The 13,146-nt window shown below is 37.3% G+C and overlaps 1 protein-coding gene across 1 annotated transcript; it reads left to right on the top strand.

Annotated features, from left to right (window-relative positions):
- The first annotated feature begins 9,959 nt into the window (after positions 1-9,959).
- LOC134749640 (uncharacterized) lies at positions 9,960-12,817 on the top strand. Its single transcript, XM_063684660.1, has 3 exons — positions 9,960-10,296; positions 10,546-12,329; positions 12,647-12,817. The coding sequence occupies exons 1-3, from the start codon at positions 9,960-9,962 to the stop codon at positions 12,815-12,817; spliced, it is 2,292 nt and encodes a 763-aa protein (XP_063540730.1).
- Positions 12,818-13,146: the final 329 nt, after the last annotated feature.

Genomic DNA, 13,146 nt, shown 5'->3' with positions numbered 1-13,146 from the left:
GACTGCTACCAACCTAACAAAATCGAAATTAATACAGTCTAAGGTCATTGCTGCCAACTTACAAAATATTCATTAGGTTGTATAGTAGAAACAATTGTTTCATAAGTCAGAAACACGCATGTGACACCCTTAATATAACTTAGCGTTGCTTGTTAGTCTCCATAGGCTAAGGTGGCCAAAATCGAGAAAAAAACTGTCCAAAAATTCATTTAACAAAGAGCAAAGTGCCAGGTATCTATAGACTACGAAGACCGCTTTTTAGTCACTACTTACATACGAGAGCGTTTCAAGTATCTCTCTTCTATCAGATGTTCTCAGACTCATATTCTTGCTCCTCCCTCATCTATTTCAAAATTATTAGCTAAATCTCTCCCCATATTCAAAAATCAAGTAAAACTATAGTTTCTATCTCTGCCTTAAGTTGCCTTTTTATATATTGTATATATGCTTGTATAAATATATATATTATTTATACTATATATATATGTATTGTATATTTATTTGTGTGTTAGGTTTTGTTTTAATACTTATATGTATAAGTAGTAATTGTAGTATGTGTGTTTGTGTTTAATAGTCTCCATATTTAACTCCTTGCACTTCCTGTATGAGTACTTTTGTATGAGTTCTACATTTCCTACATTCCCAAATTTATTACATTCCCAAAGGTTGTCTGGAAGAGATCGCTTTTTAGCGATAAGACCGCCTGATGTTACCTGGTTCTATTTTTTGGTTATAATGTATGTAAAATGTATAATTTTGGTGCAATAAAGAATATTTACTTACGTACGTACTTAACTCAAGGCTTAATAACTGCGTTCGAGCGCGAAACTACCTCGGCAGAAATGAGTGCCATTAATATTCTAAACAATATGGATTCCTAGCTTTATGGAGTATTGAAATTACAATTTGATAATTCAACGCGTAAACGACTGTGTGATATAGGATAACCGCTTTCGCGTTTGCACCCCAACAAGGCTGCTACAGCTTAATTTGAAGCGGAGCGACCACAATAGCACGGCGCAAATGGGCCGTGGCATAACGCTAAACATCGTTTAGGACTTTTTTCGCCCCAAAACGTTGAATAAAAACAATTTTTGCATGTCTTTTTCTTTACAAATGAAAACAATTGAATGCAAGTGAATGTTAATTTTGTTTCGGGTCGTAACTAATTGTTTTGGTGTAAAACGTTTATAAATTGATAAAATAATGAGTTAGGAGTTAGTTTAGGTAAGTCGGTAACTAATAAAAAGGACTGCCAGGGATATGAAGTGCCCATAAATCGGGGAAAATTTTTGGATGGTAAAGTTATATTAATTCATATTGACTTAATATAATGAGGATAACTCGATAAATTTGGAATCTTGAATACTAATAATGTTGATGTTTATGATATTATGATACTATGCTATAATTAATTAAAAATTATTTGCCATTATAATAAATTATTAATAAATAAATAAATCTAACTCGGACTGGTATGGTACGGGATACATTCCCAATATACCTAACATAGAATAAAAATAAGTTAAGTTAATATATATATATATGTTTTTAGTCTTAAGGTCAATAATTTTGTGTGCCCTTATAGGGTGTTCTCTACCTACTGTTTTATGCTTGTAACACCTTACTGTATTATGAACATGTCTACAATTAAATAAATAATAAAGAATATGTTCGTGAAATATTAAAATGCGTTGGTCTGGTCTACCAATGTCAGCGTTGTGGATTTATCGGCTGTCACCATGCCTGTCATGTTCTAACAAGAATGTAAATGCGATAGTGACGCATAACACGACAGGCTATACAAGGGAGTTTTCAGAAAATAGTGTACCCAATTAGCGTGAGTAGTCAAGAAAAGTTAATCGCTGTCAGTTTTGTGAAGCATGAATTCTTTATAGGAATCAACTTTTTGCCTTTTTTATATTGTAATATCGCTTATAGTTTATGAAATGAACACCAAACCCAAGTTTTTATTGAAATTTAATTCTTAACCCTTAATTTGGCATCATCCAAAATACTGTAAACTATTTCTGAAAAAATGTAGGCAAGTAGTTTATTAGTAAAGATCACTTATAATTATCGTCACAAAACAGTGATTTTTTGGGTACACTATTTTGTGAAAACTCCCAAAAACGCGACCATGCTACCGCCGCTGATCTAGATCTCGCGATACATGAAATCCTTGCTCAAGTTGTCAATGTGGGCGACAGCAATGGGGCAACGAAAACAACGCAATTTAACAGCGAAATAGTTGACATAGGAGATATTGCTGCCAATATCGCCTATGTCAACCTTTACAGCGCTGCGGTGAGTGGTAACAGCAACCGCCATTAATTGCAACAATTAAGAACTACTTGGCATCGCTTCGCTCTCTCGTTCGACTATGATTGGCATTTGCAGTCAGGAAAAAAAATAGTTAGCAACAAAACCAAAATTCATTTTTGATAAATTAATTAATAATCGACAAGCATTAAAAATTAAAATAATGTTTTGATGCTTATCGTCCAAAAACCAGCAGTTTATGTGCAGCAGCAGTATATCATGGTATAGTGCATCGTACAAGCACGCACGCATGCACACACACACACAAACACAAACACACACACACACACACACACACACACACACACACACACACACACACACACACACACACACACACACACACACTTAAGTAATTATCTTAGCAGTAAATTAATTAGTCATATTCCTATCATCTTTGCTAAACTTTAAAAATTGTATACGTAACAGCGATCTGACCATCTGTATCTGTTTTTAACTTGTGTACACAACCAACCTTTGCTGCATTGCTAGAACTGGCGGTGGTTCATTCCCTGATTCCTATAAGACAGGTTTACCTAGTTTAGGGCTCAGGACACTATTCCTAGGCTTTCTAACAATGGAATACTCCTAAAAATGTAATTGTACTATAAGCTGCATTTTTGATACACAAATAAATCAATTTTCATTTTCATAATATATGTACAGCACATGATTGTTCTATTGTTCTAAGCCCTAATAGTGGAAAAATGTGATTACGGGAAAAAATCTATCGATGACAAAAACCATTCGAGACACCCCCGTCGTCACCAATCACAACAACGACCACAACCGTCACATACTATTATCAATTTTACTGTTCTTCATCCATTCGTAATTCTTAGGTAAAAGCTTCTTATATTACATTTTGTTGAAATAAAATCATTCAAATGACATACCTGCACGATTTAATAAAGGTACCTATATAGGGCCGGTGGGGCCGGGTGACTTGTTATAAGAATTCAGAGGCAATGTGTCGGCGAGGGTAAATAAGCCTACATTTGTCTGCATTGCGTCCCATCTGATAGAATTACAATGGCGGCCAATCAAATTAGGTACTAAATAGGGAAGTATGTGTTATTTTTTGATTAACCAACACAATCGATTTTTGCTACCGCAAAAAATTGTGTTTTACTATAATATAGATAAAAAGACAACTTCGAGCGGTCGATTTGTTTTGTGACGATTTCTTTATTGCTTTATTTGTCTACAAAACTAATATTTTACAGTGTTCATTATAATTGAAAACGAATGGTACAGTATTTTTGTATGATACGAATATAATATTTCTATCGAAACATTTTCTATAATATAAAAAAAAACGAATTTAATACCAGGGGCAGGGACCACAGGAGTTCCACTTGAGAAACACTGTACAAACAAACAGTAACTATAATATATATATATAGTCCTCCTCATCGTTTTCGATGACGGCGACCCCAAATAAACATTATGGACGTTGTCTAGCGTGAGCCCTAATGTGGCTGGCCAGGCCGAACTTGTTCTTAAATGTTCTATTGCACGCGTGACAATAAAGTTGGCCAGCTGCGTTGAACGTGTACACGTAGGAGGGCTTAGGTTTTTCTTTCCGCAACTGGCGTTTTATGTCTAGGCTGGTGAGGCGATTATCTTCAAATATTTTGACACCGTTATGGATGGTAGAACGCCAACATGACCTTCTTCCAGCAAGCTCCTCCCAACGCCCAGGGTCGATGGCGCAGGCGCTCAGATGCCGTTTGAGCACGTCCTTGTAGCGCAGGTGCTGACCACCGTGCTTCCGCTTACCCACCGCCAACTCAGAGTAGAGAACAGCTTTAGGCAAGCGGTGGTCATCCATTCTAAGGACGTGCCCACACCATCTGAGCTGCCGCTGCGTTAGCATGGCTTCCATACCATACATTTCGTAACTATAATAATGTGTAGTAGTAGTAGTATTTTTACTTATGCTGTATTTTTAGTCATGATCGTGATATGTAGTAGTGTTTCACTTTGTCAGCAGTGCCAAATAAACGGCAGGGTCAAATTAATTATATTTTTTTTAAATGTTTTTTCTTGCCCCATTTAGATAAGGTGCTGTGAAAGGTAAGGTTCTATTTTGTTTGTAGCGGCAGTTAGAAATTTTGCACCATTTTGCATTTTGCATATTTAGATTCTAAGTGGAATGACACGTTTGTCTCGGGAGAATGTTACGTCATGTTTTAAGGTGTACATACATTCGGAAAAAAGTACATAATCACTACATAGTATAAAATCAAAGTCGCTTCCTGCTGTCTTTGACGGATTTTGATGCGGTTTTTTTAAATAGATAAAGTGATTCAAGAGGAAGATTTAAAAATATGTACAAAACATTAGCATTGCACCCGTGCGAAGCCGGGGCGGGTCCCTAGTATAATATAAAAATGCTAATTTTTACCATTCGGAAATGTTACTTTAAAATCCTGTATATTTCATGTTAGGAGTTTAACCAAATAGAGTTAGACCAAGATAACTCTGCAAGGCTTTTGATAGCATAGACTGTGCAAGTGTTATTTATACGTCATAATTCCATAGAAGTTTGACTTTTAACATAACACTTCCACAGTCTTAGCTATCAAAATCGCTGCAGGCTTTTCTTGGTCTAACTCTATTTTATTAATCTAAAAATAGTGTATAGTGTGTAGTGAGTATTATATATATAAATACCAATAACTAAAATAACCCCATAACAAACAATTTAATAGCAACATTCAGATAAAAACCAACGATACGAAATTACATAGTAAACCTATTCCATGAAATAGTTTCGAAATTTTTACACATTGACAAATGGTCGGTATATGCGCCCCCGCGGCGACGGTTGGCCAAGGCCCGAGCATCTCTCAGCGTCTTCGGGCCCAAAATATACAATAAAATTCCAATTGACATAAGAAATGCAGGCAGTGACACAATTTTCAAAAATAAATTAAAGGCGTTACTAATTAAATGTGCTTGTGACGATATAAATGAATTTGAAAACCTAAGTGATAATTTGCAGTATTAAGTAGTGGATATTTGTTGCATGCATCTTTTGTTTGTAATTTAATCGAATCGATGATACTGACATTTTGTAATTTAATTATTAATTTATAACATTATTCTATGATTATTAACTTGAACCAATAACTTTACTGACATATTGAAATTGTATTTTATTATATCTATCGTACATTTAAGTCTAATCTTGAAGCATTTGGAAATATGACGTGTAATTTTTTTTATTTTTTTTACCAATAAATAATCTGAATCTGAATCTGAATCTATGGGTCTCTAATGTTTGACATAATTATTGAAAGTCATAATGTAATGATTGTCATATTATCATTAGTCATAATTTGGTTTTTCTCAGAAACACGTAACTTCAGGATTGCCATAAAACAAACCTAACCTAACCTAACCTATATATAGGATAACCCGAGGAAAATCCTGAAAGTTAACGGTTTTAAAATTATGACTAATGATATTATGACAATCGTTACATTATGACTTGCAATAATTATGACAAACAAAGGGACCCCTGTTGGTATAAATACTTAAGCCACTTAAGCACGGAAACAGGTGTCACTATACTCATTGTTAAAAGCGCGCACGCAGTGCGCAAGCGAAGCAGCGCATTTGCTAGATCTGGGTGCGTAGCCAACACGCCTATCGTTTACGTTCCGTAGTAAACGAGACGCAACTGTCACCATCGCACAAATATGGAAGATAGACGGGCCAATTCGAGTTTTAGTTGTGCGATCTGTATCCGATACGATACTGATCTGTCAGTGTTAAAAGTGACGTTTTTAGTTGAAGATATGTTTTGACACCGACAGATCAGTATCGTATCGGAATCAGATCACATAACTAAAACTCAAATCGGCCCGATTGATACACAATAGCGTTTCGTTGTCGTACCTAGTGCAAGCAATTGTCACCTAGGCTAGGCACCCTGGACTGAACGGACTTATAGAACGCCACTAAACTTGTACCCTACTTGCCCTAAAATATGTCCTCAAAAGGTGTCACGGATGTAGTTACATATCTGCTGCAGTTATTACCCACCTACTATACAATGTGTGGCCTGTAATAGGAGCAAAAAATTAAACTGTAGGCTATACTCCTCAAACTGACCAACATTTGTTCAGCGACTTTTAAAAACAATGAAGACTTTAGACTTCGTATTTTTCATACAAAATAAATATTATCTTCAATGTACGCCATTATCATTGTGATTGACATTGCCTGACACCTTAAACAACAAAATTCCCAATACATTGCGTCTTGGAAAAAACTTTAAAGTGTATTAAAAATCAAAACACATGTTATTTTTAAAAGCCGCTGAACAAATGTTGGTCGGTATGAGGAGTACAGCCTACAGTTTAATTTTTTGCTCCTATTACAGGCCACACATTGTAGATAAGCATGTTTCAATGAAGGCAATATTATCAAATTTTCCCGAAAATAAACAATGCCTGCGTCAATGTAATTAAAACTTTGAGAAACCCGTACGTCTTTCGGCAAAGCTTAATTGTGTTTCATCAGTTTCTTCAATAAAATTCTTTAAGCCGTTTAAGGCATACCTTTATTTTATTTGGTAACATTTTGCTAGGATGTTAATTTATCTTACTATGTAATTTTATCTGAAAACTAAGATTTTGTAAGAAAAATCGACGTTTATGAAATGTGTAATCTAAAAGTTTTTCTTAAATCTATATTTCTTCACTAGTACCTTTTGTAGGCCATTGTATTTACTTCAGCCAAATAAGCCTTTTGTTAAGCATCTGTAAAGAAATCTGTAAACCCAATTTTCGCGATTGCAAAATTTACATTCAAAAATCGTAAAACCTTCACGTCATTATTTACAACCGCATTATGACACAAAAGAGCGGATATAAGATTTTTTACGGCCTACGCCAGATTTTACATCGCCTTTCTTTTATAAGCGTGGTAGGTATGAGTTTAGTGAAAAAATATTTTTTATGACGGGAGGTTATAGGGTGTTATTCCGTCGTTGTTCTTAAGTAATTTTATTTTGGCGTCCGAAATGCTACGAGGCTTATAGATACTTATTAATAACAACTGTACAGTAGAAGTCATGGAACATGTAAACACTAGTGGCTCTGTGAGCTGTAGACCTCGCGGTAACATTGATAAACTTAAAAACATGTAAAAACAAAAAATACTTACTTCGTTTTGAGTTATTTTTATAGTGTATAATATTTCTATAGTCTTAAGTGCCAGTGTTGGCCGAAATGTTAATGCAATTAACCATTAACCAGTACAAATTGAACCGTAAACTATAACCGTCCGTTACGATTACAATTTGTACTGGTTAATGGTTTATTGCAATTAACGTTCGGCCAACACTGTTTAGTGCCATAGACCCTAATGGGCACTTAAGTCTTTTATGCCAACTTCCACCATATTGAACATTTAAATAACGAAACCACAGAAAAATTCTATGTAAATACTGAACCTGCTCACAAAACTTCACGAGAATCGGTTGAGAATTGCGACCTGTAGAGGAGGAACATCCGGACATACGACAGCGGATTGTCCAAGTCAAAACGGAGACCTTCGTTAACTCTTCCGTCAATAATTACATCAATAAGCTGCACTTGATTTTTATAACATCGGGCCGAACCAAGGACCAAAGAGGTACCTAATGACGCTAAGTGCTGCAGCTGTAATTGTTATGAATATTAGTAATTATGAATGAATATGAGTTTGTAAGCTGCCACCGAGGTGTTGATGCATTGCAGGCATTTCATTACAGCCATTGTAATACAAGTTATAATTTGACTATATACGAATGAAACTTTGTGTACAGTTTAGTTTGCACGGCAGTGCCCGCGGGGCGTTATTTCGTCGCAAAGGCGCACTTTAACAGAATAAAGCCGCGAAGCTGCGCATTTCTCACGCCGTATCGCCGGCTTCTGCATCCCGTTTGCACAAACAGATATAAATGTTTTGTTTACGCGCTTAATGGACTTGTTTTTATTTTTTGGTAAAATAAGTTGAGATATATTTAAATGAACAAGTAGAAGTGCGAAGAAGAACACAAATGTGTGTCTTATTAATAGCAGCTTCACTAAATAGATGTGTTAACTACCATATTCTTTAAGCTCCGGTCATGACAAAAAAAATGCTTTATAGCAATATGACAATTTACAGTTTTTGATTAGCCAGTGGTTTATTGGTAGTCTCCGTGAGGTTTTAAAATATTTGGGTTCAGAATTGGGTTCGGGGACAAACCAATTTGAAAGAAAGAAAGAAAATAAATTTATTCAGGACGCTTACAATATTGCTTAAATGTAATACACTTTTATTAATATAAAACATAAACGTCACTGAAAAGGTCTCCCCTCAGCTTGATGTCAAGTTACCTTTCAGGTATCTTGACGCTGGTCTTCCGTGGAGACCTGTCCAAGCGATCGCGTCAGCACGTAAATTTAACTAACATTGGTTAAACTAAATTGATATATGGCTTATTTAATAACATATTTTTGTAAGACTTATTAGAGTAAAGGTTGGCACTTACAAGTGATCCACTCTTTGAGCAGATTTCTGCAAATTCAGAATATACTTTTTGTATTCTACTTTGAAAGACAAAATGGAATGTGTGTTTCTTATGGGCGGCGGTATGTTGTTCCAGCATTTCGTGGCAGAGTATCTAAAACTACCACGAAATGCAGTTGTATTGTGCCGTGGGCAGATAAGACGAGTAGCTTCTCTAACATGCCGCTGAGAAAATTGCAATTTTTTAGATAAATATTGGGGTGTCAATGACTTAATAATGCCAAATAGCATACATGCGAAATGCAATAAACGACGTGACTCCGTGTTCATCAGCCCGCTGTTATTAAGGTAAGGAGTTATATGAGTTCTGGGCGGTATAACGAAACAAAATCGAGCACATGCGTTCTGCACTCGCTGTATGAGCTTTTTTGTTTTGTATAGAAGACATCTTCCTATAACCGTATCTGCATAATTCAGTTTTGATAAGACTAGTGATTCACAAAGAGCAATTCTAACATCAGTTGACATATATTTACGAACTTGGTATAGTATCTTAAGTCGATAAAAACATATTCTTGAAATGTCTATCACATGGTTATGGAAATTTAGTTTACCGTCCATAAGAATGCCTAGGTTTTTAGCTTCTGGGACCAGATCAATACGGTCCGTGCCGATTTTAATAACAGGGTTACAATTGTTAATATCACGTCTTTGCTTATCAGAGCCTAATATTATAAATTTTGACTTGAGAGGGTTTAAAACCAAACTATTTCGGCTGGACAACTGAATTATCCGTTCCAGATCGTCATTGATTTTATTGACTACGCTAGGAGTATCAATAGGCTTGACAGGCAAGTACACCTGCAGGTCGTCAGCATAAATATGATATTTACAGTATAATTTGCTAAGTTTCTACTGCATTCCGTAATCATAAATCTCCCTGAAGGATTATAAATACCTTTGTATAAAGCGAAAGTGAGTTTTAGTGAGGAGCAGATTCGGAATTAGTTCCGGTAGGTATTAGGGGCTGGCAATACAAAGATAACGCGCGGTTTTGCTAAGAATACTTTAAGGGAAGTTTGGATGTGGCAACTTAAAAACACACATTTTAATAGGCATCTACCATGTCCAAAGCAAAAACAGCGAGAAGTAAATCAACGCAGAGTATTAGCTTCTACTACCAGAACGTACGCGGATTGAGGTCGAAAACTGATGTCTTCCATACTAACATGCTGCTGAGCTCATACAGCGTCGTAGCACTAACTGAGACCTTCCTTGTCAGTTCAGTGAAGGACGCAGAGCTATTCTCCAAAGATTATATAGTGTTAAGGAAAGATCGACTAGGTGATGTGGGCTGGGGTGGTGTGTTGCTTGCTGTGCACAAAAGCTTATCTGTGCGTCGTCTGTCTAATATCGATGGTTTAAGTAACGACATGGAACTAGTTTCTGCTTTAGTCGTGGGTAAAGCGGTAAAATTTGTGTGTTGCGTGGTTTACCTCCCACCTAGTTATAGAGATGACCAATATTTGAAAGTTTTGACATGTTTAGAAAATGTAATTTGTAAATTCCCTGACCATGAAATTATTATTTTAGGTGATTTTAATTTGAATTCGTGTAGTGTAAATGTCCAGAATAATTTTAAATGTTTTATGGAATTTTGTCAACTGTATCAACATAATAATGTGTGTAATGGGCATGATGGTATGCTAGACCTGGTTTTGAGCGGCTTTACCCCAGAGACTGAGAGAGTGAGCGTTTGCGGCGAAGTCGATGCGTTTGTACCGGCTGATACGTACCACCCACCCCTTGAGGTATTGGTAAAGTTTAAACGTGTTGGTATGCGTTCCCCGACCTTGCAGCCTCGTCCTCCTGTTTCGGGTCCTAAATGGAACTTTCGTAAGGCTGATCTTAGAGTGCTTTATAGCGCTATATCGGATATTGATTGGGGTGATGTGCTCACTGAGAACTGTTCTGGCACTGCCGCTGAATTATTTTACGCCAAATTGAAAAATTGTATCGACAGTAATGTCCCCCTCAAAAAACCTGCATCTGGAAATAGATATTGTTATCCTACCTGGTTTACTGCAGATATTATTAAAAACATCAAGTTTAAGCATTTTCACTTAAAAAGGTACAGAGAGAAAGGAGAGCTTTTTAATCTGGAAATGTTTAGATACTATAGGACGCATGTAAAGACTTTGATTGAAAGTGCGTTCCGACATTACATACGCAGTATTGAGAGAGACATTACTGACGATCCTAGTAAATTTTGGAAATTTGTTGACAGTAAAAGGAAGGATAGACGATGTGACACCGAGTTTGTGTACAAAGGGAAGACTGTGATGGGACAAGAAGCGACAGACTCTTTTGCTGAATACTTCGCCTCAGTATTTCAGGGGGATGTTCCACTCTTGAATGCTAAGTTGGCGGCGCAAAGTTGTTCCGGCCTTCCAGTTAGTAGTGCACGCGTGGCAGTGGAAAAGATAGATGCTGCAGACCTTCATAAAGCAGCAAAAGATTTAAAAGCACGAGCTTCTGCTGGACCTGATGACATATCATCTTTTCTGGTAAAAGACTGTATTTCAGTTCTCGAGGCAGCACTTTTACACATTTTTAACTTAAGTCTGAAAAATGGGGAGTATCCAGCATGTTGGAAGGTCTCGAGGGTGACTCCTGTTCCTAAGAGCGGCACCGGTCGTGATGTGTCCAATTTCAGACCTATAGCTGTGCTACCAGGTTTCGCCAAGTTATTTGAGTCCATAATAGAAAGCCGCATCAGCCTTCAGATACAATGTTGGTTAGGTGACAGTCAGCACGGATTTCGTCGTGCACGGTCTACTGTCACTAACCATGTGAACTTTGTGGACCACGTCAGAGATGAACTGGATGCAGGTCGGCAGGTGGATGCGGCTTATTTCGACTTCAAAAAGGCATTTGATCTGGTAGACAACGATATCCTGCTTCAAAAATGCAGTGCCCTGGGTTTTACGCCGCACCTACTGAACTTTCTATCTAGTTACCTTCGTGACAGAAACCAGTATGTTGAATGGGGTGGATATAGTTCAAGGCCCTTTTTCACTCGGTCCGGCGTGAGTCAGGGCAGCACTCTTGGCTCAACATTATTTACGATAATGATAAATGACTTGCCGAGGGTGGTACACACTGCTGGCTGTTTGTTGTTCGCTGATGACTTGAAACTGTATCTGGGAGCAGGAGACAAGTCTGATCTAGAAGATCTCCAGAGGGACATTGACGCGGTGACCGAGTGGAGTGAGAACAATAAACTGCATTTTAACACCTCCAAATGTAAAGTTATTACTTTCTCGAGAATTCGGTCACCTCACATTAAACAATATCACATTAAAGACGCAGTGATGGATCGCGTTGATGAGATAACTGACCTGGGGCTGACCTTGGACTCGAGACTTGACTTTAGGACGCACGTTACCAACATCTGTAAGCAGGCGAATAAGGTCCTGGGGTTTGTCATGAGGGTATCTAGCCAGTTTCGTGACACTCGTGTTTTGCAGCTGCTATACAACGCCTATGTTCGCAGCAAACTTGAATTTGGCGCTTGTGTCTGGGATCCACACGAAAGCAAGTATACCCTCATGATAGAAAAAATCCAGAGGAAATTTGCTAGATTTCTGTATAGGAAAAAGTTTGGATATTATCCTTATTTGTATCCATCACTGTTTGTCAGTGGTATGGTCGGGATGGATACATTAGAGTTGCGGCGGAAGTTGTTACTGATGGTACATTACTATAAGCTACTTCGCAACCAAGTCGCGAATCCATCTGCACTGTCTAGAATAGGTCTATCGGTGCCGCCCCCTCGCCGTTGCCCAGCGGCAGGGGAGGGTGGGGCGGTGGTTTCGCGGCGGCGCCGCCGCCGGCGTCTGTTCGCGTGCCCGGGCTCGGTGAGGCGCACGCGCTGGGCTGCAAACGCTCCCTCTGCAAGAGCTATCGCTCTGTTAAATGATATGTCTCTGCGATTACCTGACGTTGACATTTTTTATCATGCGTCTTACCCAGTTATCAAAGGCATTTATGAATTTTTGAATTTAATTTAATTGATAATTATTTATTTACTTTACTGACATAATATTATATAATTGAATTTGTTTCTCTTTTTTTTTGTAATTTTGACATGTAATTTTATAGTGTAAGTGTAACATACCATGTATGATATAATAACATGTAAGCGCCTTGGTTATAGACTGTAAGCTTATTTGTAAATAAATAAAATGAAATGAAATGTCCATGTTGTGTGATAAGTTTGGTAAAGAATAGGTAGTTTTATTTCAAAAT

Source organism: Cydia strobilella, chromosome 2 (assembly GCF_947568885.1).
Source record: "Cydia strobilella chromosome 2, ilCydStro3.1, whole genome shotgun sequence".
Lineage (NCBI taxonomy): Eukaryota > Metazoa > Arthropoda > Insecta > Lepidoptera > Tortricidae > Cydia > Cydia strobilella.
This window is presented reverse-complemented; position numbering and strand designations above follow the sequence as displayed.

Coding starts and splice junctions, on each gene's coding strand:
- LOC134749640 (XM_063684660.1), top strand. CDS start 9,960: ATGTCCAAAGCAAAAACAGCGAGAAGTAAATCAACGCAGAGTATTAGC. Junction 10,297..10,545: donor AGTTTCTGCTTTAGTCGTGG/GTAAAGCGGTAA, acceptor ATGGTATGCTAG/ACCTGGTTTTGAGCGGCTTT. Junction 12,330..12,646: donor TCCTGGGGTTTGTCATGAGG/GTATCTAGCCAG, acceptor TGCACTGTCTAG/AATAGGTCTATCGGTGCCGC.